General features: G+C 37.0%; 1 protein-coding gene across 1 annotated transcript in view; it reads right to left on the bottom strand.

Annotated features, from left to right (window-relative positions):
* LOC149839783 (inner membrane protein PPF-1, chloroplastic-like) overlaps nt 1–27,306 on the bottom strand; it is a 66,089-nt gene that overhangs the window by 7,630 nt on the left and 31,153 nt on the right. Inside the window, exons 5-8 of the mRNA XM_090002824.1 lie at nt 10,308–10,381; nt 10,094–10,198; nt 7,282–7,389; nt 7,080–7,183 (exon numbers count right to left, since the gene is read on the bottom strand). Coding sequence (XP_089858950.1) covers nt 7,080–7,183; nt 7,282–7,389; nt 10,094–10,198; nt 10,308–10,381 — 391 coding nt within the window. The remainder of the gene's footprint in view (nt 1–7,079; nt 7,184–7,281; nt 7,390–10,093; nt 10,199–10,307; nt 10,382–27,306) is intronic.

Below are 27,306 nucleotides of genomic sequence, written 5' to 3' on the forward strand. Positions count from 1 at the left end.
AAACAATAGCCATCAAGTGGCAACACAAGCACTAAGTGCATATAAAACATTAAGAGACTAAATAGAAAAACACAAAATGTAAAAATATTCATCTTTATTGAGCATAAATGCTTAAGAGAAGCATTACATAATATATATAATATGGAGACAAGAGGTCTCTTATATACACAAAGGAAGAGCCAAAAAGGGAGTTTCCATAGAGTCGTTGGGAGCTCCCAACAGCTATAAATATAGTCATTGGGATCTTAGTTGTCAAAAGCGGCGCCTAGGCATAGCCCCACCACCTGGGCGACCAGGTCTGGGCGGTGAAGCCCTATATTGCCGCCTAGGCTGTCTAGTTTTTTTTTTTAATACATATCATTTTTTTCTTCTTCGAGGAGAAGAAGAAAGAGAAGACAATATACATGTTTCTTATTATGCTTTTTTTTTTATATTTTGGGTAATGCCTAGGGGGGCTCGCCTAGGCCTTTTTAGGGGCTCATTGCCTAAGCTCTTCCTAGCGCCTATGACAACTAAGATTGGGATGCTTCCAACGACTGTTAAGAGCAAAAGACCTTAATATCCTTGGTCTTTGGGATAAAGATAATACAAAAATAAAAATAAAAAAAATTTGTTCCTAGAGGACATAATCTATTACACAAAAAAGACAAAAATACCCCTAGAGGATATTTACCTATTACAATGATAAATAAATAAATATATATATATATAATGTATATATATATATATTACAATGATAAAAGAATATATATATATAATGTATGTATACATTATATACATACATCTTAACACCCCCCTCAAACGTGCGGTGAGTTATACTGAAAGTTTGGAAATACAAAAAAGAATCAAAGGAGAGAATTCAAGTCTTTAAGAGAAATCTCCATCTTTATGGCATATCAGAGAATTTTGTAAATACAAGTCTTCAAAAGTTTTTATTGGTGATTATCCCCAAACGCCTTCAGCGGTTATCTCCATGATGCATAGAAGGTATTCCTTTCTCAATCCATCACATATTTAAGAACCTGTAGAGAAATAATAAACCAAAAGGTTCCAAGTACACAAGGAAAATATCATAGCCCAATAGTTTTAAAGTTTTAAAACCAATATATTTTAAAACAAGAATAGAATTTTCAAACAAAATAGTAATAATTTTAGAAACACTAGATAATCATTAAGAAATACAAGAGGAGTATTCTTCGATGATGATTTTTTATGAAATCGAATCATAATCATAAAATCAACATATTTTTCAAGAAAACATAACATTGAACCTAAGAAAATTTGATCATTAAAGGACATTATGATTCATCAAAAAGAGATAAACAATTATGCATAAATAATATCCTAAGCATTTCAATTATGCATATAATAAAAAAAGAGGCCTAAAAAAGAGTTAACTTCATGCATACAATAATGTGAACAAAATAATCAATATGAAACACACATATATATCCAACATGCAATTAAAGCACATTTAATGCACATAAGACGACAATAAAATTAGCTATTTTTATCAATAAAACGTATATAAAATGCATGATTTTAATGTAAAGAATCAAATAGCCTTCAATTACGAACAAAAGTGTCCACCAATATCAAGTGGACAACACACGTATTTTCGTAAGGAACACACTCTCAACACCCACAAAGGGGCATACACAAGAAGGTTCACAATATAAAGAATAAAATTGTTAAACATCACAAGTATGCAAAAAATGCTTGAAATGTTTATCCGTAAACATCTTCTGTACAAGAAAAAATAAGTGGTAAAAGATTAGCAATTTCAAGGAGAGATTTTAAAAACCCACATAACAAAGAGAAAAATAATTGCAAATCAACACTAATTTGTGAAAAATATAAAGAGATTTAAATTCTCACAAATATCAAGAAGTGATATTTTGCAAATTTCAACAATAGTTTGACCACCACAACCAATCACCTCACTAGGCCTCCGAACTTCAAACATCAAGCGTATCAACGACTAAAACAAGAGCATAATCATCATGCCACTAAAGGGCCAAAGACACACACAAAGATGTGTATAAACATCTCTTGTCTACATATAATGACACTTAAACACAAGTATATCAACGACTAGAACAAGAGCATAATGCCAATAATGGGCTAAAATCACATACTAAGGTGTGAATAAACATATCTTGTCTACATATAATGACACTTAAAAATCAAGTGTATCAACGACTAGATCAAGAGTATAATGCCAACGATGTGCTAAAATCACACACGAAGATATAAATAAACATCTCTTGTTTACATATAATGACACTAAAAAATCAAGTGCATCAATGACTACATCAAGAGTATAATGCCAACAATGGACTAAAATCACACATGAAAGTGTGAATAAACATTTCGTCTACATACAATGACACTAAAAAATCAAGTGTATAAGCAACTAAATCAAAAGTATAATCACAATGCCAACAATGGGTTAAAAACACACACGAAGGTGTGAACAAACATATCATGTCTACATATAATAAAACTTAAATAAAAGGCATAATAGAAAGAAACACAAAAGGTAAGAGAGCTTGTAATGAAAACACACTAATGTTATCAATAAAATTATCAATTTTAACATATTTCGAAACACCATGATTTCAAAAATAGATAGTCATCACAGATAAACAGAGTTACAATCATCCATAATAATAATGGCCATACAACAAATGAGTGATACAACACACTCAGATCCAAATATCAAACAACTGTCAGTTAGAGAAAAATCATAGGTTGACAATCTAAACTGACATAAAACGAGGTGCACACAACTCACCCTAACGATATCTCTGAATAAAAAATAACAAGGTCAAGAGAAATGATGCACCATATAAAATTTTGTGATGGACATAACAAATGTCATAAGAAGGCAATAAATACTCACGTAAATTATTTTCCAAAAATGTGAGTTCAAATATAAAAACTGATTTGAAAGAACAAAGTTTCAAATCAAATCCAATAACAGTAGATGAAAAACTTGGACTGAATATAGTGCAATCATATGCACATGCAATCATAAGCATCGTTAATATAAGCAAGCTATATAGAAAGATAGCTCAATCTAGATAATAAGTCTACTACAAGACAATCAATGCCATTAAAAAGGACCAAAACATATACAAAGATTATCAAATAACCATATAAAAAACCAAGTGTATACACAAGTACAACTAATCATGGATTCTCACAAAGAGATCAAAAGAACTCATGTATATGCAATAATCTAAATAACTTAAAGTCATAATCTTATACAAAAGACATGCATAGGAACAAATTTAAGCATATATGCAAGTGATAGATTTAAGGCACTAAGGTCACAATATAAGAATTTATATTTTATAAATAACAAGTATGAAATGAATCAAGAGTCTTTAATCAAGAGCACACATATCCACCAAAGATCTAAGTGGACAAACACGTCCATCGATAATGGACAAATACTAAAGTGAACTATGAGAAAAACACATATAACTCCCATAAAAACACAGAACTTTCTCATGATTCTCAACTTAATATTTTATTAAAAACTAAGTATACAACACTATTTAAATCACATGCAAAGCATATAAAATAATGCCATGAGACTACTAACATAATCATAAGGACCACAAAAAGGATCAACAATATAAACACCTTATATCATAATTATTGTCCCACAAAATACCCATAAAAGACATTTATTAAAGTGAACGACTTCCCATAATAAATTATGCTCAATACCTTATGCACAAACAAACAATCTTATTCATCATGTAAGGCAATCATAAGGATCAAACATCAATAAAATTTATTTTATAAGCTAGATCATAATTTTTTTTAACACTTCGTATGCTACTTTAAATACACCAAGAGTAAAGAGAAATATTAATCACAAGTTCAAGCAAAATTTCATAAAATTATACTTATGAAATACACACAACATCATTATTTTGAAATATCTCAAATTATTTTAAAATATATAACAATTTATCAAAAAAGAACAAAACCAAGTTCAACAATATGAACATGATTTCACATTTATAATCATGACTTGTTCAAATAAAGCATCCAAATGCCAACAATACATGCTCAAGCATACACGATTGTATACATATATATCAAATAAAGCAAGTTTTGAAAAATTAAGATTCAAACATGATTTCAAAACATATATATATCTAATTTCTCATAAATAAACAAATAAGTCTTATAAGATATTTAATAAAAAACAAGTCCAACGATGATTAAAATACTGTTTAAAGAGATTTTTTATTTTAATAATATATATATATATATATTTAACAATAAAAAAAATAAGTGTTTTCTCATGCATAATGCATGAAATAAATAACACAAGAAATACTTAAATATATAAGATACATACCGGGTCTATATTTCCCTTGAATCCAAGCCACACAACGATCATGAATCCTTTACGAAGCACGAAGTCGAACCACAGAATCCCAAGACCCAAAAGAGGCAAAATGACACGAAGAATTTCTTGGCTCTGATACCATATAATGAAATAGCAAAAAATACAAAAACAATGCCACTAAGGGCTTTACAAGATCGAAACACAATGTGCATAGACACAAGTCTACTATAGGATAAAACAATAGCCATCAAGGGACAACAACACAAGCACTAAGTGCATATAAAACATTAAGGGACAAAATAGAAAAACACAAAATGTAAAAATATTCATCTTTATTGAGCATAAATGCTTAAGAAAAGCATTACAGTACATGGGGACAAGAGGTCCCTTATATACACAAAAGAAGAGCCAAAAAGGGAGCTCCCATAAAGTGGTTGGGAGCTCCCAACGGCTATAAATATAGCCATTGGGATGCTTCCAACGACTCTTATGAGCAAAGGACCTTAATATCCTCTGACTGCATGTTTTACATTTTTATGAAGGACTTCTTTGTCATAATTACATTTTAAAATACTCATCTTTAGGACTTTGGCTTATGTGTGGAGAGAATGTAAAATAAAACCACAACCACCTAAAGATAGAACTTGTGATTTTTCTTTTCTTTTTCCAATACATTTTTAAAATGTTAGCTGATTATTCATGAGATTTTACACATCCATGCCACAATCACTTTCTTTCCGATCCATCATTCAAACATAATGTGTTGAATGCTTAACTTCACCTAGCTTCCATCCATCCACATAGATTCTGTAATGGCTCCACTAAAGAATTCTTCAACAATGACCCATCTTCAGAAAATGCAAGAGGATATTCATCTATTGCCTTATCCATAGGAATAAAATGACTTGGGAGTTTCAATGAACTGCCATTAATAGATTCATGCAAAAATGAGCCCCTCCATGCATCGCTAACCCATGGATAACAGAAAACAGCTTGGAAGAGTGGCTTCTAGCTTTCAGGGCAATTAAATTTGGTTGCATCATCCAAGGATTTTTATGAGCATACAAGTTTATTTTGTTTGGAGCAAAACTTGAGTTCTTTGTGTACATTCAGTTTCACATTTGTATACATGGACATGCATGCACACACATGTACACATGCATGTACCAACACAATGACACAAATATCAATCTATCTATGGACAAACTACATTTTCAATGTCTAGTGCACGATTTTGGCATATATGGTGAAATGGCTTATGTAAGTCCAAGATTTGGAATCCATGCGGTGACATCTCACAAATACAGGTAGGTATGATCCAGACAATGGATGGAAGCAAAACTGTTGTCTAATTTATTGACCTTGAATGAAATTACCTAGCTCAAGAGGAGGATTTCATTGTAATACATTATGTAACAAAAAAAAACATTTGATAATGGAACACCATCTTCGGGTGCCTACTCTAAGGAACTCATTCACATATGGTAACCTATGTGAAATCTATAGAGAGATGCTATAATTTACAAGGAGGCTAAAAGAATGCAAACAGGTTTACATCTATTAACAGGCAAGAATATTTTGACAAACTTGTACTGCATGTATACAGCACACACGTACAACACAACAATAAGATTCATTCTTACAATAAAAAGATATTTATGGGGTTCCTGGATGCATCAACTTATCCTCAAGAACAAGATAAGCATTGAAATTGCATTCTGTGCCATGATGCAACTTCTCACCTTATCCCACTTGTATAGATGGGTAGGTGCATCTAAATACCCCATTAGTTCTTTTTTAGAAGTGCCAAAACTTGTTAATGAACTTTCAGATTCTCTCATCTTTCCATTCTTTGAATTTCCTATCAATATTCCAGCCGAAAGCAAGACATATTGTTTGTTACAAGAAGACCAAATAAGATGCTGGCAGTTGGACAGTTCCACTTACGTGATAACTTCATGAGTTCACATGAATAGTGCCCAAATAGGAGAAATAGTCTTAGCAAAATTAATCTGTATCAGCATTATTAAAAGTAGGGTAGCCATCAGGAAAAGGGAACATCCTTCAACATTTCCATTTGACTCTAGTATTTCATTTTACTCTTCCATAGATAAATTATTGAATCTGCTTAAGAAACATGAAGTAAGACAGCACAAGTTCCACATCAATACTCCTATAATCCTATCCAAGAATCGAATCAAAGCAAAGCAGTTGATCACCTGGAATAATCAATATTTAGTTGATAAGATTGTGTAGGTGATCAATATTTAGTTGATGTGCTATAACACTAGATAAAAATGGCTTTTTTATTTCAGATCTAACAATTGAATGCTAATTGAAAAAATGAACATCAAAATTTCCAGCAAACTGACTTTTACATGGACAAATATAGATGACTCTTCCTACCAATTTAAGAAACCATATTAGTGGATTAGGGCAAGCACAATATATCAGCGAACTCCTTAAACCAATGAGTATAAGCATGGACATATTGTCATAAACAAATGATGTGAAACAGCTCCAAATGCATCCTAAACTATGTCAGGTGATGCTCTGATATTACATGTGAGATCCTAAGAACTAAAGTAGTATACACATTGAAACTCAAAAGTGAAAACTATAGCTGCCAAACAAGAAATAGAATGCTTCAATTAGTATGTAGAAAAATTTAAAGGAATGCATAAATTGATAAGTATGCACCAACCAGTATATGGATAATCCAGATGGCACTGACAAGGAAAAATATCCAATCATGAGAGGAAGGAACTTCAAAACTAGCAAAGTGTTCTTTTGAGATGGATCGTCAGTCTGCCAAAGAGAAAATAAATTAATAAATGACATGTATCATAATAAATATAGTTGAATAAGTGAAGTTATTCAAAAACACATGGAAAATTGTCATTCACCTGAGGTGGCTTCATGAGCTCCATTGATACATACTGAGAAACTACAAGAAGCACAGGTAGAACAAGGTAGGCTGCTGTTTCATGCCAGCCTAGCGGAGGATGTCCATCCTGTAACAGGGAATGTATTTGATAACTGATTAACTGTACATATTAACTATGAAATCGTTTAAAAGAAACAAGAAACAACTGCCAGAAGAGGACACGATCAAAGTAGGAATAATATGAATAAGATGCATGCAGAACACATGTGAGGTGAGACTGCCACACTTGAGAAACTATGTTTAGACTCTGGAATTCAACAATCCTTAAGTAAAAATGGTTAGAGTGAACATGAGAAAGCAGCAAAGACATAAAAACTCCTATCAATTGAAATGATTAAAAACAGCTAATTGAAACACAAATGTTAAAGACAAGTAGATGACATCACATGAACTTCCAAACGTATGATCCAAATCTTGATAATGATTACACTGGGTCCAGTGTGATGGCTGAATTGTTTCAACTATGGCACTTCACTGAGGATAATGGTGCAAAAAAGAAGAAAATTACTCCAAATTTAACAGATGATGTTAAAGCTTATAATATAACCAGAACGGTCTTAAGAAATATCATCTAGAACAAGGACCACTTTCCCAAGTCAGAAAGGCAGGTTAGGCCTTTCGGTTACTGAAGCAGGAAATAATGTACCTTTCTTGCTTTCTGACAAGTGAGGGCTCCATACACCTGGCTAGGTGGGTTGGCCTAAGGCATTTTAGTTGAAGGATGCTGAGAGTTCAATACCTAGGGTGTATGTCCCTCCCAGCAAGGACAAAACCAATGGGAAACTACAGGGCCAAAGTCAACCGTGGCACCTCTCAGCTCATAACAGGACATGCAAACCAAAGCGGTGGTTTCTCATTATCAAAAAATTTTGAAGAGAGAAACTATATATATGTGATAGTTCCAATCAACGAGACAAACAACAGAACTCAGCAAGAATATCACAAAGAAGAAGTAATACAATCCAAGAAAAAGAATCTTCTACATCATATCTAAAATGAAACATAGCTATTTTGCTAAACAGAATTTTCAAAATGTCCCAAACAGAATTTTCAAAATGTCCCATTTATGGTTCCAAAAGTAACCAATGTGCAAATCCATTTCTAAGTTCTTCATTCTTACTTGCGGAAGGTTCTTCTACACTCATAAATCAGTGGTTATAGGCCCATAGCTTAATGTCATAGCTCTAATTGCTAATCCATAATGGCATTTCAATTTTTTAGTCAAAGCATGATTTCTAGGGGAGGCCCCAAAATGTGCCTGCATTTGCAATCATTCACATAGGAGAGTCTATGCACACTCCTCTACAGCACATGGCACAGTCAAACAGATATTTTTTCCATATCCATCCCTCATTACAATTTCCAAAAACATCCCTGTAGTTTAAACCGTTTGGCCAAATTAATCCTTCTAATTAATGACCGTTTGCATTACCATAGCAAAACGTTAACCCGTGTTAGTTGGGTTACATAAATGACCAAAAACATCATTTTCTTTACACTTTTCTCATAGGAAAAGTAACCCTAACATGTTTGGTGGAGCTCCTACATGCATCTGGGTTTCCAGCAGTCTCTTCTTGTCAGCTTGCACTGCAGTAGAGGCCCATCCACCAACCTCTCTCTCTCTCTCTCTCTATCTATATATATATATATATGTGTGTGTGTGTGTGTGTGTGTGTGTGTGTGTGTGTGTGTGTGTGTGTGTGTGTGTGTGTGTTCAGCCATCTTCCTAATTTCATATGCAGCTCATATTTCTTGTTGTTTGTGGTTTGCTTTCTTGCTGAAACAATAGAATCATCTTCATTGCTTCCACTAATCCAACAGCACAAATCTGAACCGCTCAATGCCTCCATTTCACTTGTTCAATCTCTAACGATTGTTCTAGATCATGACACAAAAGGATTTTTATTTCATAATTCCTAGGGATTATTGAAATGGTTTTTTTTGTTGTAGAAAAGATTGATCCATATTTGTGCCCAAAATATGATAAAGATGCCCTATAAGGAGTTTCTATCACTGATTGGTGAATGACTCCTTGCCATAGCATGATCTTCATTGTCTTCTAATGGGTGTTGGGGCAAACATCACAGAAATTGCTAAGATACTTGATGTATTACCATGAGACTCAATAGTATCAAGAAAGGTGAATTGGTGATGGAACTTATGATCAATATAAACTTTTTTCCGTATTTTTCCCTTCCTCATTGATTTCTCCAAAATGGTCCTTATGAAGGGTAAAATCATCATTTCACCGAGGCTAAATGGTTTTTGTCAGGTCATCCGATGGGAGTTAACCCGAAGGATGTTTATGGAAGAATTAAAGGAAAAGATGGGGATGTTTTTGGAAGTCATAATAAGGGAGGGACAAATATGGGTATCATCCATAAGGGAGGGGTGAATTTGGAAAAACCCAAAAAACTCCATAAATAACTTTTCATGCCTTAGTGAAATCTGATCTTAGAAAACGGTTTCAAGTTAGCACAAACCATGCTAAGATTTGTGAAAAATGACTCCCCCAACATCAGATAGCTATGTCACACATTGGACACACCAAGACACTATGGAACAAGAAATAAAAAACATTTAACAGATACAAACACAGACAAAGGAACATGTTACAGAAGCACAAAATTCCAGTCAAACAAGCCTAATCAAAAGAACTAGTAAAAGAGTTACCAGTAAATCCAACATGGAAAAGAAGTGAGACATCAATCCTAGAAATCCAGAGGACGAAAAGAAATGAATGCTATGTCACTACAGTATAGTGAAATTACCACAAAAGGGATAAGCCAGGAAATTCCTGCCCCGCTTTGTCGAGCAGCGATAGTGGTAGGTCCACCAAGAGAAGGGATCCAAAAGAAACCTTCAGTCAACAATCCCTTCAGATGACATACGTGATGCAATGAAATTAAAATAGATAACTTTTATCTGGTCATGTATTTTGAAAGTGAGTTCTCAAACAAAATGACAATGCAAAATATAGATTACCTCATTTGCAACATTAGAAAGAGCTTGATACAAGCCAATCCAAACTGGTATTGTAGCCAAGGTCGGGAAACACCCTTAAGTAAGAAATGGAAGTCATTAAAGGTCAACTGAAATGTGTGGTTACGAAAACACAGAACTAAAAGAAATACTGATACAGATACAGCACATTTTCTCATAACAATGTGGAACAATCTAAACTTTTACATTAGTAAAGGGAAAAAACACAAATGGAAACAGAAAACAGTGCAAGAAATATGTGAACAGTATTTGCATCCATCAGTTTCATTAATTTTCCCTGCTCCTCCATAAGCTAGTCCTAGGAGTTGAACAGGGAGTGCAGAGAAGAGAACCGGATCAGCATTTATAAAAAGAAAGAACATACTACATACCAAAAGTTACAATGAACTTGAAAGGAGATCAAAATTTCAGATCAGACCTATGTATGGAACTACTAATGTCACTGTACTTCACTAATATGGCATGAAATATTGAAATTACACTCTGATGGTGCTAAAAGATTATTCCAACTCCAAGATCACCGTCATAAATAAAACCAACAACAGTTTGTCATATATTGGAACAAGGTTATGGATGTGGAAGATCATAAAATAAGAACCTTAAGCCTGACAATATTAAAAGTATATGTAATATAAAGCAGTATAAACATGTGTAAAGTAATTTTATAAAGTTATTATGTATATACCCTATAGTTGTAACGCCCCAAAATTTCAAACTTCTGAACCTTTCAGAAAACAGGCTAGAGACTAGAAGGATCTCTTACTTTTTAGAGTTTGTTTATGAAATCAACGGAAGACTATTCTTTTGTTAAATTCAGAAAGGCAAACTGACAACTTTGGGCACGTTAGCTAAAAGAACCAAAACACACAATCTATGCTACTTGCAAAACACTTGGAAAAGCCACTTTCATTAAAAGAAGTTTTCAAATAGTACAAAATTCGGATATCCCAAGGAAAATCCGTTACAAAACCCACAAACGTCCAGGACGCGAACTAAGAGCAGAAAAAAGGAATCTTGAATCATCACTTGTACCCATAGAATGAATTTGTTTCGCGAAAAGCTAGTAGGTGCACAAGAGAGACCATAGGAAAACTGAATTAAGTACATTTAATTCAGTGTGTTAAGCAGTTTAAAGCAAATATGCAGTTAAACAGGTAAGCCGTGCAAAACAGGTAAGCAGTTCAAAGCAAGTAAGCAGTGCAACTGTCAAACGCAGCATGATGATTCATTTGATCGTAAGTTGTGAACTACTACGCAATAAGCAAGTCTCATAACCTATCAACCAATGTAAACAGACTTTATATTTTGACATTACTGGCCTGCGGGTATGCGCAAGTAAAACGTAGAAACAACTGAGACTAGTTCAGGCGTCTGTTATTCTATGTATTTTCAATAACCCGAATAACTAGTTGAGTCCTCTCCTAAGGGGACGACTTTAGCCGAGAGAGGATTCTCCGAAGGCAAGTACTTGGCAACGAATGCATCCAACTTTTGCAGAACTCCATGGGATCTACCACCTAGGATAATGTCTGATAATCCCTTCCCCTAACTCCAATGACTGGTGGGGTGGTTGTTAACAGCCTGTCCATTGGAGTTTTGTACCGCTTCGTCCTCTCCCTTGACAGACAACAAGAAGCGAATGGGTGCGTTAGGTATTGCTTAACTAACGACTTATTCTATGTCGTGGTCTTTCAACCACTCGAGCATCTAGTCTGTGAAGGTGATCAATCACCATTTTATGTGATTACATCATTGTGCATTTAGCACTATTCGAGGTTGCACGACTGTCTCATCCGATCATCGCAGTACTAGCGTATAGTGCACGACTACAAATACTCTACGATGAAAGGGGTATAGCTCTTCAATAGAAACCTCAACAAAAGTGTTTCACACAGATGTAATGTTTCACAAACTTTACTTTTGACATTCTTTATCTTTTGAAACAACCAACTGCTTGTGCCAACATTTAACATGCAATTTTCTAGAATCTCACCTGCTATCGAGGTATCTACATGCCTCACATGACTCGATACCGACCTCAATAGACGGGATACAAGTTTCTCAACAGAACCCCCCGCTAAGAAGTTCGCTCGAGCCCCAATTCGGGGTTACCTGAGATATGTCGAAAAGACGAACGGAACCAACCAATCACATTCTTTCAAATGCTTCGATTTGGGCAGTCTTGATGCTTTTGCGCAGCTCCCTAAATCTCAAGTCTACTATGCAGGAACTGCGTACTTGAAGAGCCAGGATCCTTGCGAGGTATCTCTCTCCTTAGACGAGGATGTATCGCTAGCTCCCGACTCAACTCTTGTCACAAGAGGGAGAGTGGTAAATGCCCCTTGCATCCTCCACGAGGATGCCTTTATAGCACATGCAATGAGCGAAAACCTGAGCGTCATCTACAATGACAAGGCAGTAACAAAACATTTGCAAAAGCAAGAGCCTGGGTGCAAAGCACGACAACAAAGTAAGAACTGTAAACATGAGTGCAAACGTAAAGCCTGGGCGCAATATGCATCCCCTACACTCTCCCTCCTTCCACTCCTTCTTCACAAAATGCTTCCTTTATCACTCCAAAGCCCTCGCCATTCCCTATCAAGAACGAAAGAGAAGGGCCATCCGAGACCCCCGCATCCTCATCCCCGCCGAGGAGGCCCTCACCGACTACCTCCACACCACCCGCTCCCTTTTCTACCCTCACGCTGAGAACATCAGCAAGAACTCACCTTCCTTTCTCCAGACCCTCCTCTTCAGCCTCAAGCTCTCGAGGAGCAGAGCCTTCAACAACGTCCAGAGGTTCCTCTGCTACAATCCCATCAACGAGTATTGTCCCTTTCTCGAGAGCATCGGCATCCCCACGCCGGAAATCGCGAGTTTCTTGCCTACCCATCATCTGTTTCTATCAGAAAACGCTAACCTATTGAATTGCTTGTGCACTGTTTGCAATTACGGGTTCCCTTGGAACAAGCTCGGGGTGTTGTATAAGCACGACGTTTCCATCTTCGATCACGAGAATTCGCGCCTGCGCGAGAGGCTCGGCGAGATTCAGAATTTAGGGTTCAATAGGACGCACGTCATCGGCATCTGCTTGGCGTTTCCCTTTATTTTGAGCAACGGGAGTGAATTGGGTGGTGAGGATCAACGCTTGTTTGATGATCTGAAGAGGGTTTTGCTGGGAAGGGAATTAGCGACTTCGCACTGCGTCGATTCGTGTTACGAGAATTATAGGAAAGTCGGGATCTTTTACGACCTTGGGTGCAAGAAGGGGAAGATCGGGGAGGCTAGGGGTGGCAATTTCTGACACGACCCGCCAACCCGCCTCTTAGGCGGGTTCGGGTTGGGCTTAAGCCAACCCGTTTAATAAACGGGTCGACCCGTGTAACCCGTTTATTAAACAGGTCGGGTTCGGGTTGGGGGTATGCCAACCCGCCAACCCGTTTAATAAACGGGTTAGGCGGGTGGGTCGACCCGCCAACCCAGCTCCCAACCCGCCAACCCGACCCGTCAACCCGCCAACCCGACCCGCCAACCTGCCTACCTGCCAACCCGATCCATCAACCCGCCAACCCGACCCGCCAACCTGACCCGCGAACCTGAAAACCTGTTTACCCGACCCAACCCATTTATTAAATGGGTTGGCGGGTCGTGTCGGGTTACCCGTTTATTAAACGGGTCGGGTTCTTGTTTGCCACAGCCGACCCGTTTAATAAACGGGTCGGGTTCGGGTTGAGGTATGCTGACCCGCCAACCCGACCCGATTGCCACCCCTAGGGGAGGCATTGGGTGAGAGTAACGTTCATATACATGTGCATGAGCTCACAGTTTCATATTCACCGCATGCCTTTATTCAATACAAATGTCCATGTCTAATGCATGATTCCATTTAATACTAGTATTCATGTGAATGCATGCTTTCACTCACAAATCATTCTAAACACACTTGTGAACACCTCCTGCAATCCCTTAAATGTACACCCATATTGATTTCATGCATGCTCATACTAGAAAAAAAAAAGCAACCATGTGATTACCACTTTTAGCCCAGCATAGGATGTTTAGATTGAGCATTGGAAACTACTTGTATGAATACAATAAAAAATAATTACTTGTTTAGCTAAAGCATGGCAACACCCATCACCACTTCAGTCACATTGCAATCATAGATGCATGCCTAAGGTCATCTTGCAGCATATGAATGTTAGATAGGCATGATAGGAAGCATAAATATCAATTCAATCATACTGCTAAAAAAAATCATCATATCTGAATCCATTATGTACCTATACATAAGTACTTATATGTATATGGAATCAGCACAACCTGTGCAGATTCTGAATCAACATATATATATATATATATATATATATATATATATATATATATATATATATATATATATATATATATATATATATATATATATAGGGTGTCTCTTTCAAAGACACTTCGCAGGGAAAAGCACAAAACAAGCATATTAATGTTGATCAGATTTATACATCTCAAATTTCTGGAAATTTCTCCTACCACAACGATTAGTAGTTCATGCAATCTATTCCGGGTTTTAGTTCAGTATGATATGCAGGTACCAGTTAACATGATTCAGCATTGTACAGATACACACGGACTGATGGTGAAGTATTACAGAAACCAAATCCCTTTTTTTTATAAGGGTTTACACCCAGCCGACCCAGTCGGCTGGGGTTCCAACAGGCCCAGCCAACCCTGGTCGGCTGGGTTCGTTGTAAACCTACCCCAGGCCAGGCTTGGCAGTGGTTTGCCAGGCCTGTCCCCAGTCCTGCACAAGGCCGGACTGGGCCTGCAAGACCCTACCAGCCCTGGGTTAGCCGGGCCAGCCTAGTCGAGCCCTTCGGCTGGGCTTGACAGCCCTTGCACAAGCCCAACCTGGGCCTGTGCAGGTGCGGTCAGGATTGAGCAGCCCCGACACCCCCCCCCCCCCCCTTGCTGATTTTTTTTCTTATAAGGTGCTGCCAACACTCAGCCGACATGGCTGGGCTCTGGTCCAATCCAGCCGACTGAGTCGGCTGGGCTTGGCAGGGCACAGCAGAGCGCAGGCTGAGCCTGCGTATCACCTGCCTCTGGCAGTCAGCTGAGTATCGCTCAGCTGGCTGCCAGCCGACCCATGCCTTGGTACCACACATCCTTTTTTTCATGGATTTCATCCAAAAAAAAGCATAAAATCGAACCGGGGTTCGATTTCTCATCAATTTTCAAAGGAGGAGACCCGTACCTCAGAAATCTGAAGCTTTGGAGTTTCCACTATTGCGAGAAGAAGGTTTGTCGGCCACCGATCCTCTGGTCCGGCGCGATGGAGGTTGCTGCAGCGAGTTGGAGGGTGATTCCACCGGCCTCGACTGCTCCGGCGCCGTGAAGGGTTTCAAGAGGGAGGCCGAAAAGGCGAGAGAGAGGGAGAGGAGAATGAGAGGGGGAGAAAAAGGGGTTCGGGACTCCCTTTTGTAGGAGGGAGGCCTCCCGGAAAGGAAGGAGATTTCCTTCCTTTCCCCAACGGCTGCGCACGACCCTCCCCCTTGCATCCATCGCGTTAGGGTTTCTTCAAAACCCTAACGCAAAATCTCCTTTTTATCGGCAGACCCCTGCCCTTTTAACTTAAGTTTTTTTTTCGTTTCACAGGGCGCGGCCCGGGTCCAGACCCGGGACCCGAAAACCAACCCCGAGTTGGGTCCGCATCTCACCCATTCGATATGGATCCACAAGTTGGATCCAACTGTGGGTCCTTGAGTTAGATTTAGATTTATATTTTAAATATTTATTATTATTATTATTATTATGATTTTTATACATTTGAATATATATATATATGATATTAATTATATATATATACCCCTTTATGGGTCCTGGATCCGAAACTTGGATCCTAAGCCCAAATCAAACAATTTTCGCGTTAAAATTTAACGGAAAAATTTTAGGTTATTACAGGTTTAATCAGACTTACTCAAAGAGACGTTGATTGAAATTCTATTTTTTGATCAGGTGGAAGAGCAAGGAAGTGAAGAGGTCAATCTTGATTTCATTTCTACGACAGCTAATCCGGGACAACAATAACAAAACTCAGAGTTACCATCTTCTTCTTCTTCCACGTCTTCTCAGGTACGTAAAAGTTTTAGACCTTCTGTACTTATGTCTTGTTTTGTATTCTATGAGTCTTTTGCTCCCCATCATCATGTTTTCTTAGCCTTAATCCATTCATATGCAAAGGCAGCAGGAAATGATGAGTGACAAAGAACCATGGTTGATGAAATTAATGCACTTAAAAGAATGCAGGCATGAGAACTAGTAAAACCTCCTCTAAAGAAAAATATCATTGGCAGTAAATGAGTGTACAAGGTAAAGACAAAGGCAGATAGGTCAGTGGAGAGGTATAAAGCCATATTGGTAGCTAAGGGGTACAGTCAACATTTTGAAATTGATTTTGCAGAAACTTTTGCCCTTATGGGTCATATGACCACAATTTGTACACTTCTAGTAGTGGTTGCAGTTCAACTGTGGGATCTTTGGTAGTTGGATGTCAAGAATGCATTTTTAAATGGAGATTTGCAGGAGGAAGTATATATGGAGCTACCACAAGGATACTCATATCCAAAAGGTAGAGTTTGTAGACTTCGCAGAGCTTTATATGGACTCAAACAAGCACCTCGAGCTTGGTTTAAAAAATTCATTTTGGCAGTGAGATCACTTGGATTTGAGTAGAGTCACCATGATCCTGCTTTGTTTGTTTCTTCCTCTGCACTTGAAAGATATATATTGCTTCTTTATGTCGACGATATGATACTCACTGGAGATGACATAAAGAAGGTTGAAGAAAAAAAAAACTGGCTAACATGTTTGAGATAAAAGACTTGGGGCGCTTGAAGTACTTTCTTGGTCTTGAGATAGCATACTCTTCAAGGGGACTGTACTTGTCTCAACATAAATACGCTACAAATTTGGTTGCGAAAGCAAGATTACCTGACGATTCAAAAAGAGTAAATTCTCCCATGGAGGCTGATTTGAAGATGAAAGTTACAGATGGAGTGGAGCTAGAAAATCCTATAGTATTTAGGCAATTAGTTGGGAGCCTTACATATTTGATTATATCCAGGCCAGATATAACATATACAGTTCATATACTTAGTCAGTTTATAAGTGCCCCCAGATTTATTCATTTGGCGGATTTACTCAGGATCATCAAGTATATTAGAGACTCTATGCACTATGGCATGTTTTTCTCGTCTTCATCATGCAAAGAGTTGAGAGATTTTTGTGATGCTGATTTTGGAGGGTTCACTAGATATCGACTTTTCACTACAGGGTTTTGTATCTTTCTTAGAAGCTCTTTAATCTCATAGAAGAGCAAGAAGCAACAAAAGGTTGCTTTGTCCACTGTAGAAGCCTAATACAGAGCTATGACTCAAGTTATGACTGAGATTATTTAGATAAGATGGCTATTGAAGGAATTAGGAATTCCATGTGATAAGAAAACTCAACTATATTGTGACAATATGAGTGCTATTCATATTGCCAAGAATCTAGAATTTCATGAGCGCACTAAACACATTGAAATAAATTGTCATTATACAAAAAGGGCTTATGAAGATGGGATTATAGCTTTGGAGAATGTCAGCTCAAGGAATCAAATAGTCCCCCTTTGCATTTCAGTTCTTTCCTTTCCAAACTTGGAATGACTCCCTTACATCGTTTCAAGTTTGAAGGGGAGTATTGAAAGTATATGTAATATAAAGTAGTATAAACATGTGTAAAGTAAGTTTATAAAGTTATTATGTACATACCTTATAGTAAAGGGGTAAAGGGGGGTCGGCCCTTTTTAACATGTAAGAGAGTTCTCTCAAAACAACAACATATTGAAATATGTGAACTTCTCCTTTGTGTTCCATTTGTGAAGCCCTAACGCATGTTTCTAGTTTTAACAGACGACACACGTGTGTGCACACATCAAAAATAATTTAGTAACATTGAATTTTCAACATATTTAACATATATTTCCATATTCATGTCATAGGATCTGATTAAATGTAGCAGTCATCAATAAGTTCCTTTCCGAAGCAACCAAAAACACATTTTCCTTATTTTTCGCCACTTTAAATGAAACCTATTTAATGGAGTTAAAATCAGCAGTTTACCTTGTTAAATCAACTATTTTGGTTTTTACTAGAACCCAGCTAAACATACCCACACATGAACTACACCTATTTGGATCTAATCTAGATTTGACCAGTGGTCTTGATTGGGTCCAACCATCAATCACTACATGGGCTGGACCTCAACCTTCCTGTTAGATCAGTTCATGAGGTTCTGGATAGAATCCAATTTGAACTGACATGCACTTGAACCTAGACTTGACTAGGTTCAATCCAGATCAGAGGAATGGGTTTGACTTGAATTTGACAAGGACCAACTTAAGTCCTAACCATACTTGGGCAAGATACTTGGGACTAACCTACACAACATATAAAAGGTCAAGTCAAAATGTCATGGATAATGAGCTCATTCCAAGAGTTGCTCCTCAGTAGTCACTGATATGTGGAAGTATATCCATCCAGATCATCCTATCAAACTAATATCACAGAAACATCAACAAGTTTGAAAATATCACCAAGACACCAATGTTAAAATATGATATGCGTATGGAGCTGGATCCAGATCCATACGCACGTTATGTTTTAACACATGCACAATGCCATTTCATTAATGGCATTCCTGTAAATTTCATGTTATCTCAGCTATCGTATTTTTTCCCTATTTATAAAGTTTAGGGTTGGGAGGTTGGGTTAACGAGCGCCGCCCCCAGCCATTGTGAATCTCCCTCCTCTCTCTCTCTCTTTTCCTATTTTCTGCAGGTTGCTGAACCCTACACAGAATCTTATATGGTATCAGAGCTGCAGGTTGCGGAACCCTACCAGACGTGTGTTCAGCGAGATCTGAAGATTTCTGAAGGAACAATTTTGATACACCTCTTCGTCCATTCTTCTTCCTTCCTTGGTAAATTCTGCACTCGTTCCTTCTGATTTCTCTCCTTTTCTGATTCTTATTCATCCACCTTGTCTGATTCTTAACGTCTGCAACACTCGTTAAATGTGAAAACACGTATGCAGTTTTCACAGTACTCGTTATTATCACCATTTGTCTCTCCTTTTCTGATTCTTATTCATTCTGATTCTTAACGTCTGCAGCACTCGTTAAATGTGAAAACACGTCTGCAGTTTTCACAGTACTCGTTAAATGTGAAAACACGTCTGCAGTTTTCACATTTAACGCCTCTTCGACATCAACGATTGCAGTTTCCCTCTTTGATTGCAGTCTTCTTTTCTATTATTGTTTCATGTTTTCTGTGCGACGCCTATAGGCACATTATAACAGTCTACAATCTCAACCCTAAAAAAGGGGTTTTATTAGTATCACGGGTGCATCCCTTATTAAAGTTCCATTGATTGATTAAGTGATCTTCAATTTTCTTTTCTTTCTCTTCATTCGTCTTGTTCGTTTATTCGTTGTTCCATTGATATGGATTACTCTTCGTCATCCACCTTGTCCTCCGGTCCCTCTGCAAATTTCTTGAGTCAGCTTGTTACAAAAAAACTTACTCACTCTAATTTTTTGACCTGGAAGAGACAAATACTTCCTTTTATACAGAGTCAGGATCTCGATGAACATCTGGATGGTTTGGTTCCTATACCACCACGGTTTATTTTGCAGGAAACCACCAATGAGAAGGGTGACACCATTACTATTTCCTTTAAGAATCCAGAGTATACAGCCTGGAGGAAGCGGGATCAGTCTTTGGTTGCTTATATTACGTCAACACTATCTCAAGAAGTGTTGGTTACTCTTTCAGATGATTGCACTATGGCGGATCTGTGGAGTAAGTTGTCTCAGACATACTCTCAGATATCAGAAGCTCGAGTTATGTACTTAAAAAAATGAGTTTCAAAGTTTGAAGAAAGGCTCCATGTCAGACATGGAATACATAGGCCGCTTGAAGAGTATTACTGACCAATTGGCGGTTATTGGAAGTGCTATTTCAGATAAAGATAAAGTTCAACAACTCCTCAATGGATTGGGCCCTGATTTTGACATGTTTACCACAGCTTTGTCATGCCTTCCTCACTTGCCTACCTTTGACGATCTTCAAGCGAAACTTCTCCAACATGAGATGATTATGAAACAAAGAGCAGAAGGAAATGAATCAGTTCGTTCTCATTCAGTTTTGGCCATGGACACTTCTGACGGTTTTTGACGAGGAAATGGAGGGCATCAAGGAGGCAGAGGCCGCGGACGTTTGGGGCAGGGAGGTCGTGGTATTTTGCCTACACCTAATATTTCTGGTGTTTTTAATACAGGGAATCAGAGGAGAGTGCCCACTTGTTTCTTATGTAACAAAAGAGGACATGTGAAAGCTGATTGTTGGTTTAATCTACAAAATAGAGGAAAAATAAACAAAATTGAAAATAAGTCAGCTACTACTGTGGACACGAAAGCGCCACCTACAGATATGCAACAACTTTTGTTATCAGCATTGTCACAGATGACGATCAAGCAAAATGAACAAGGCGAGTGGTATGTTGATTCTGGCGCTGCCACTCATGTTACGGGTAATGTCGGTAAGTTATCTCACTTATTGCCTTATTCTGAAAAAGGTAGTATAGTTACGGGAGATGGAACTTATCACTCCATTAGTCATACTGGCAGTGCACATATCCCTATGTTAGAGTCCTCACTTCACTTGTCCAATGTTCTCCTTGCGCCTAATATTAAAAAGAACATTGTTTCTGTAGCTAAACTTGTTGACGATATGAATTCTTCCGTCGAATTTACTCCCTCTTCTGTTTATGTTAAGGATCTATGAACGAAGGAGACGTTCGCTAAGGGGGAGCGACAAGGAAACATGTACGTCTTCAAGGAGATTCCCTCAATGAAGTCGTCCAAGCATTCTTCAGTGTCTTCACCTTCAGCCCCAGTCCTCTAGTTGAAGTTGTCCAAGCATTCTTCAGTGTCTTCACCTTCAGAGTCTTTGTTTTTCCCTTCGTTGGAAGTTTTTAATTCATCTCATTGTAATAAGCCAGATATTTGGCACAGTCGTTTGGGCCATTGTAGTCGGGGCTTCGTTGAAAGTCTTGTATCTGATGGTCTTCTTCCAGAGTCTAGTTTATGTTCTTTTTTAGATAATAATAAATGTTCCTCATGCGAACTCTGCAAAAGCCATGTTCTTCCATTTCATATTATTAATAAAAGGGCTTCAAAGCCATTTGAGATTATTTGTTCCGATGTTTGGGGACCCGCACCTATTCCTTCTCTTTCCGGTAGTCGTTACTATGTTATCTTTATTGATTATTATTCCCGTTATACTTGGATATATTTCTTGAAACATAAGCATGAAGTTTTTCAACTATTTCGGGAATTTCATTCGATGGTCAAAACAAAGTTTTCCTGTGATATTATGTATTTACAATGTGATGGTGGTGGCGAGTATTCATCAAACGAGTTTATTGCCTTTTTTCGGGATAAAGGAATAAGTCGACAGGTTTCTTGCCCTCATACCCCTCAACAAAATGGGGTTGCGGAAAGGAAACACAGGCATATTGTCGAGAGTGCGATGAGCATGTTACATGATAGCAATGTGCCCGTTAGTCTCTAGACAGAAGTTTTTCATACATCTGTTCATGTCATAAATCGTCTTCCTATGGCACTTCTGGATCAACACTCTCCATATTATACTTTATTTGGGCAACATCCCTCTTATGATGAGTTGCGTGTTTTTGGTTGTGTATGTTATGTACATATTGATTCATCTCTGCGAAATAAGTTTCAGGACAAGGTCGTTAAGTGCAGATTTGTTGAGTATGCGGATGAATACAAAGGCTATAGATGCTATGATCCTACTACAAAACGTATTAGGACCTCTAGGAATGTTGTTTTTTATGAACAAAATTTTCAGGTAAATGACTCTGAAGCGTTGCCATCTCGAGTAGAGGTATGTGATCCATGGATGAGCGCAGATCTTTTTGCTAATACAGGAGAAACATGTCAGGTGAATTGTCCTTCTTTTGGCTTGAGCAGGGGGTTGGATGACTCACAGATGCGTGTTGAACCATCTCCAGTAAAACCAACCCCAGTAGAACGCTTCTCTAGACATATATACACTAGACGGGACAAAAATATAAAGCAGAGGAATGTAGAAAGCATCGCTAATGATCCGGCTCAAAGGCCGTCACGCATTAGGCATCCTATTCAACGATGGGTGAGTTATGAGACCTTTTCTCTTGATTTCCAGTTGTTTATGTCTCAACTCACAAAACAGGATGAACCCACTTGTTTTAATCAAGCTCTTCAATCTCGTCATTGGACTGAAGCTATGAATGAAGAAATGGAAGCACTTCATGAGTGCCAGACTTGGGAAATAGTACCTCGGCCGGAAAGAATGTAGTTGGCTCAAAATGGGTTTATAAAACAAAGTATAAGCCTGACGGAAGTATTGACAGATATAAAGCGCGACTTGTTGCTCGAGGATTCACACAACAATATGGTGAAGATTACGATGAAACTTTTAGTCCAGTCGTCAAAATGGGTACAATTCGTGTCATCATATCCCTAGCAGTCGACCGAGGATGGAGGCTTAACCAGATGGATGTTAAAAATGCATTCTTGCATGGAACTTTAAAGGAAGAAGTGTATATGGAGCAACCTCCTGGTTATGCCGAAAAGGATCCTACTGCTTGGGTGTGCAAACTAAGGAAATCTCTGTATGGGTTGAAACAGGCGTCCCGTTCTTGGTTTGAAAGTTTCTCTATGAAAATTCAAAGCTATGGTTTTAGAAGATGCTTTCTGGACCACTCACTCTTCATTTACCAAAAGACAGGCATCGTTATACTTCTTCTTATATATGTTGATGACATTGTGATCACTGGGAGCTCAGATAATCATGTGCAAGACGTGAAGCAGTTTTTAATGAAAACTTTCAAGATGAAAGATTTAGGAGAGTTGAGGTACTTCCTTGGTGTGGAAGTTGACAGGCAACAAGACACATTGACACTCATGCAACAAAAATACACTTTTGATCTTCTAGAAAGAGCCGAGATGACGAATTGCAAACCAGTCAACACTCCGAGTGTATTACATAAAAGGCTGAGCTCTGAAGATGGCCATCTTTGTGTCAACCCAACAACGTATAGAAGTCTTGTGGGGATGCTGCAGTACTTGACCTTTACCAGACCTGATATAGTTTATGTTGTCAATCAGGTATCCCACTTTATGCATGCTCCAACGGAAGGTCATATGGAAGCTGTGAAGCGCATTCTACGATATTTAAAAGGAACTATAGGAGATGGTCTTGTTTATCGCAAGAACAATAACCTACATAGAGGGCATGAACTCATCACTTATACAGACGCAGATTGGGCAGGGGATCCAGATGAGAGACGATCTGTCTCTGGATATTGTGTATATATTGGACACAATTTAGTGTCCTGGAGCAGCAGAAAACAAAAGGCAGTGGCACGGTCGAGTACAGAGGCTGAATACAGGTCGATGGCTGCAGGCACGACAGATGCTACATGGATTAGACACTTATTGAGTGATCTTGGAGAGACAATTATTCGATCATTTCTTCTATGTGACAATCAAAGCGCAATAAACATTGTATGTAATCCTATTCAGCATAGCAGAACGAAGCACATTGAGATTGATCAACATTTTATACGGCAGAAAGTCGAGATGAAGGAGATAGAACTACGTCATGTTCGAACAGAAGATCAAGTGGCAGACTTGTTTACCAAGGGGTTAACAGGACATCAATTTTGGCTATTGAAGAGCAAGTTGTACATGCTCCAAGACCACGTACAACTTGAGGGAGGGTGTTAAAATATGATATGCGTATGGATCTGGATCCAGATCCATACGCACGTTATGTTTTAACACATGCACAATGCCATTTCATTAATGGCATTCCTGTAAATTTCATGTTATCTCAACTATCGTATTTTTTCCCTATTTATAAAGTTTAGGGCTGGGAGGTTGGGTTAACGAGCGCCGCCCCCAGCCATTGTGAATCTCCCTCCTCTCTCTCTCTCTTTTCCTATTTTCTGCAGGTTGCTGAACCCTACACAGAATCTTATAACCAATGCAAGAGATGGTGATCTTGTGGACAACAGTTTCCAATGAATAATATTGTTAGCACGCTAGTGTTAAATGATTTTCTGCTTGAACCTGTCACATATCGTGTGCTTATTCATTGTGTGCTCCTGCAAGATCAAACTAATTTTACAGAAATATCAACCAGTTTGAAAAATATCACCAATGTAAGAAATGACTATATTGCAGATGGGAGTTTCCAATGAATAACATTGTTAGCGGGCTAGTGTTAAATGATTTGCTGCTTAATCTTACATAACACAAACATGTATTACCCCCATGGACAAATAATATAGCATACTTTCCTATGTTCACCATATATTTGTGTGCTCATGCACGATGTGCTCCTGCAAGTCTTGGATCTTTCTTATATAATTGTCCACCAATGGGCAAGACCATTTCTATGTACTGTGGCACCCTTCAGTTAGTTTTGAAACTAATTGCAGTTTGTTTTCTTTGCATGTGAAAGTCCAAAATGTGAGAATAGTGGGATAATTTGATATTGAGCATGATTTAGCATTATGAAATTGTAATCATGCCCATTAGGGAGACTAGAAGTGTGCTTCCATCTAGTAGAAAATATGACCCAAGAAAATTGTCCACCAAAATGGATTGAGATCCAAGGGCAAGACCACCCCATTGTTAAGTTATATATATATATATATATATATATATATATATATATATATATATATATATATATAATGATGTAATAGGTAAATACCCATTAAGGGTATTTTGGTCATTTTAGTCCTTGTAATAGGTTGTGCACATTAAGAGCACATTAGTACTTTTACTTTATTCTTTTTTATCCTTTTTTGTTTTTATAGAAACTATTTGGCAAAATACCAAATAGAGTTGAGTTCTTTTTTTACTAGTCAACATAGAGTTGACCAGTCAATAGAGCTGTTGGAACAGTCCAACAGCTCTATTGAGGTCTCCCTCTCTTTTGTATGTTTATAAATAAAGGTCTTTATCCCCTTTCATTTCCTAATGCTTCTCTTAAGCATTCATGCTCAATAAAATGTATAATTTTTATATTATTGTGTTCTTCATTCAATTCCTTTATGTCTTGTATGTACTTAGTGCTTGTGTAGTGCCTTAATGTTCTTGGATTGTCCTTTAGTTGGACTTGTGTATGTGCATGTGCATTTTGTATTTATAATCATATAAACCCTTAGAGGCCTTTGTTTTGTATTTTCGCATATTTCATTATATGGTATCAGAGCCAAGAAATCTTTCTTGCTATTTTGTTTTTTGTCTTGTGATTCTTTGGTTCGAGTTTGTGCTTCGTGAAGCATTTGTGACCGATATGTATATTCAACCTTTAGTGTTATTTGAATTATCTATCTCTTGCATTATGCATGAGAAAACACTCATTTCTTCTTCTCTTTGGAAAGTTATTTGTTATTTTTGTTAAAAACTAAAATCTCTAAATGCTTTTCAAATTATTGTTGGTTTTATTTTTATTAAATATTTTATAGGGTTTATAATATATGTTTGATCTTGTGAAATGATATATGTGTATGCTTGCATGATATCTAGTTTGAATCTTAGATTTTTTTAAGCTCGCTTTATTTAAAATGTATATATATGATCTAGGGATGTTTTAGCACGTATTGTTGGCATTTAGATGCTTTATTCAAACATTTCATGGAGACAAATGTTAAATCATGTCCGTATTTATTGTTGTATTGAACTTTGTTTTGGTTAGTTTTGAAAATTAGTCAAATATTTTTAAAATAATTTAAAATATTTATTTTAAAATGGTTTTGTGTCATTCACAAGTATGATTTTATGAGATTTTGCTTAACTTGTGTTTGAAATTTTATTTTTTCTTTTCTCTTTGATATATTTTTATGTGAAACATAAAATATTTTATGATGTATTAAAAATTAAGTGGTTAGGATATTAGTGATCATGGATACCTTGTTTTTTAATTTTGAATATACAATTTTTATATTGATATACAATCCTTGTGCACTTGTGATTGTCTTCTATGATGAATGAGATTATCTATTCGTGCATAAGGTATTGAGCATGATTTCTTATAAAGCCATTCACTTTTATAAATACCATTTAAATATGTTTTTTTTAAAATTATTAAAAACAGTTATGTTATTGGGTGTTTCTCTTGTTGGCCCTTTTGTGGTCCTTGTGATTGTGTTATTTACTTAGTCTCATGGCTCTTTAATGAACATTATCTTACATGTTTTGCATGAGATTTAAATATTATGTCTTTTTGCATACTTAGTTTTAATAAAATATTAATTTGAGAATTATGAAAACCTTCTTTGTGTTTGCCCTTTATGGGTGTTATAAGTGTTTCCCTCTTGGTTCACTTTAGTAATTGTCCATTATTGATTGACATGCTTGTTCGTAATTGAAGACACTTATTGGTGGATATTTTATCTTGTCATATGATTGCATGTTTTTACTAAAACTTATTTACATCATGATACCTCACATGAGTTTTAAGTGTTAAGTTTCTATTGCATACTTATGGTATTCAATAAAATATTATTTTTTATATCGTAAGACTTCTTGTATAGCCCTTTGTGGGTTTTGTGAGAATGTTCCTTAGAGAACATTTTTTTGTTTATCCACTTAATATTGGTGGACATTTTAGTTTGTGATTAAATGCTCTATAATTGCATTACTTGAGAATTTTCTTGACTTGAAAAATTTTTTTCTTGTCAATTCTTGTTCCTTAGAATGTGTCTTTCAAGGTTTTTATTATTTGGCTTTGTAAGTCCATCACTCTTATTTTGATACATCCATTATTATTTGTTTGGCCTTATCGAGGTGAGTTGTATGT

The sequence above is a fragment of the Nuphar pumila genome, chromosome 4 (genome assembly GCF_984573655.1).
Source record: "Nuphar pumila chromosome 4, dmNupPumi1.hap1.1, whole genome shotgun sequence".
NCBI classification, from domain to species: domain Eukaryota; kingdom Viridiplantae; phylum Streptophyta; class Magnoliopsida; order Nymphaeales; family Nymphaeaceae; genus Nuphar; species Nuphar pumila.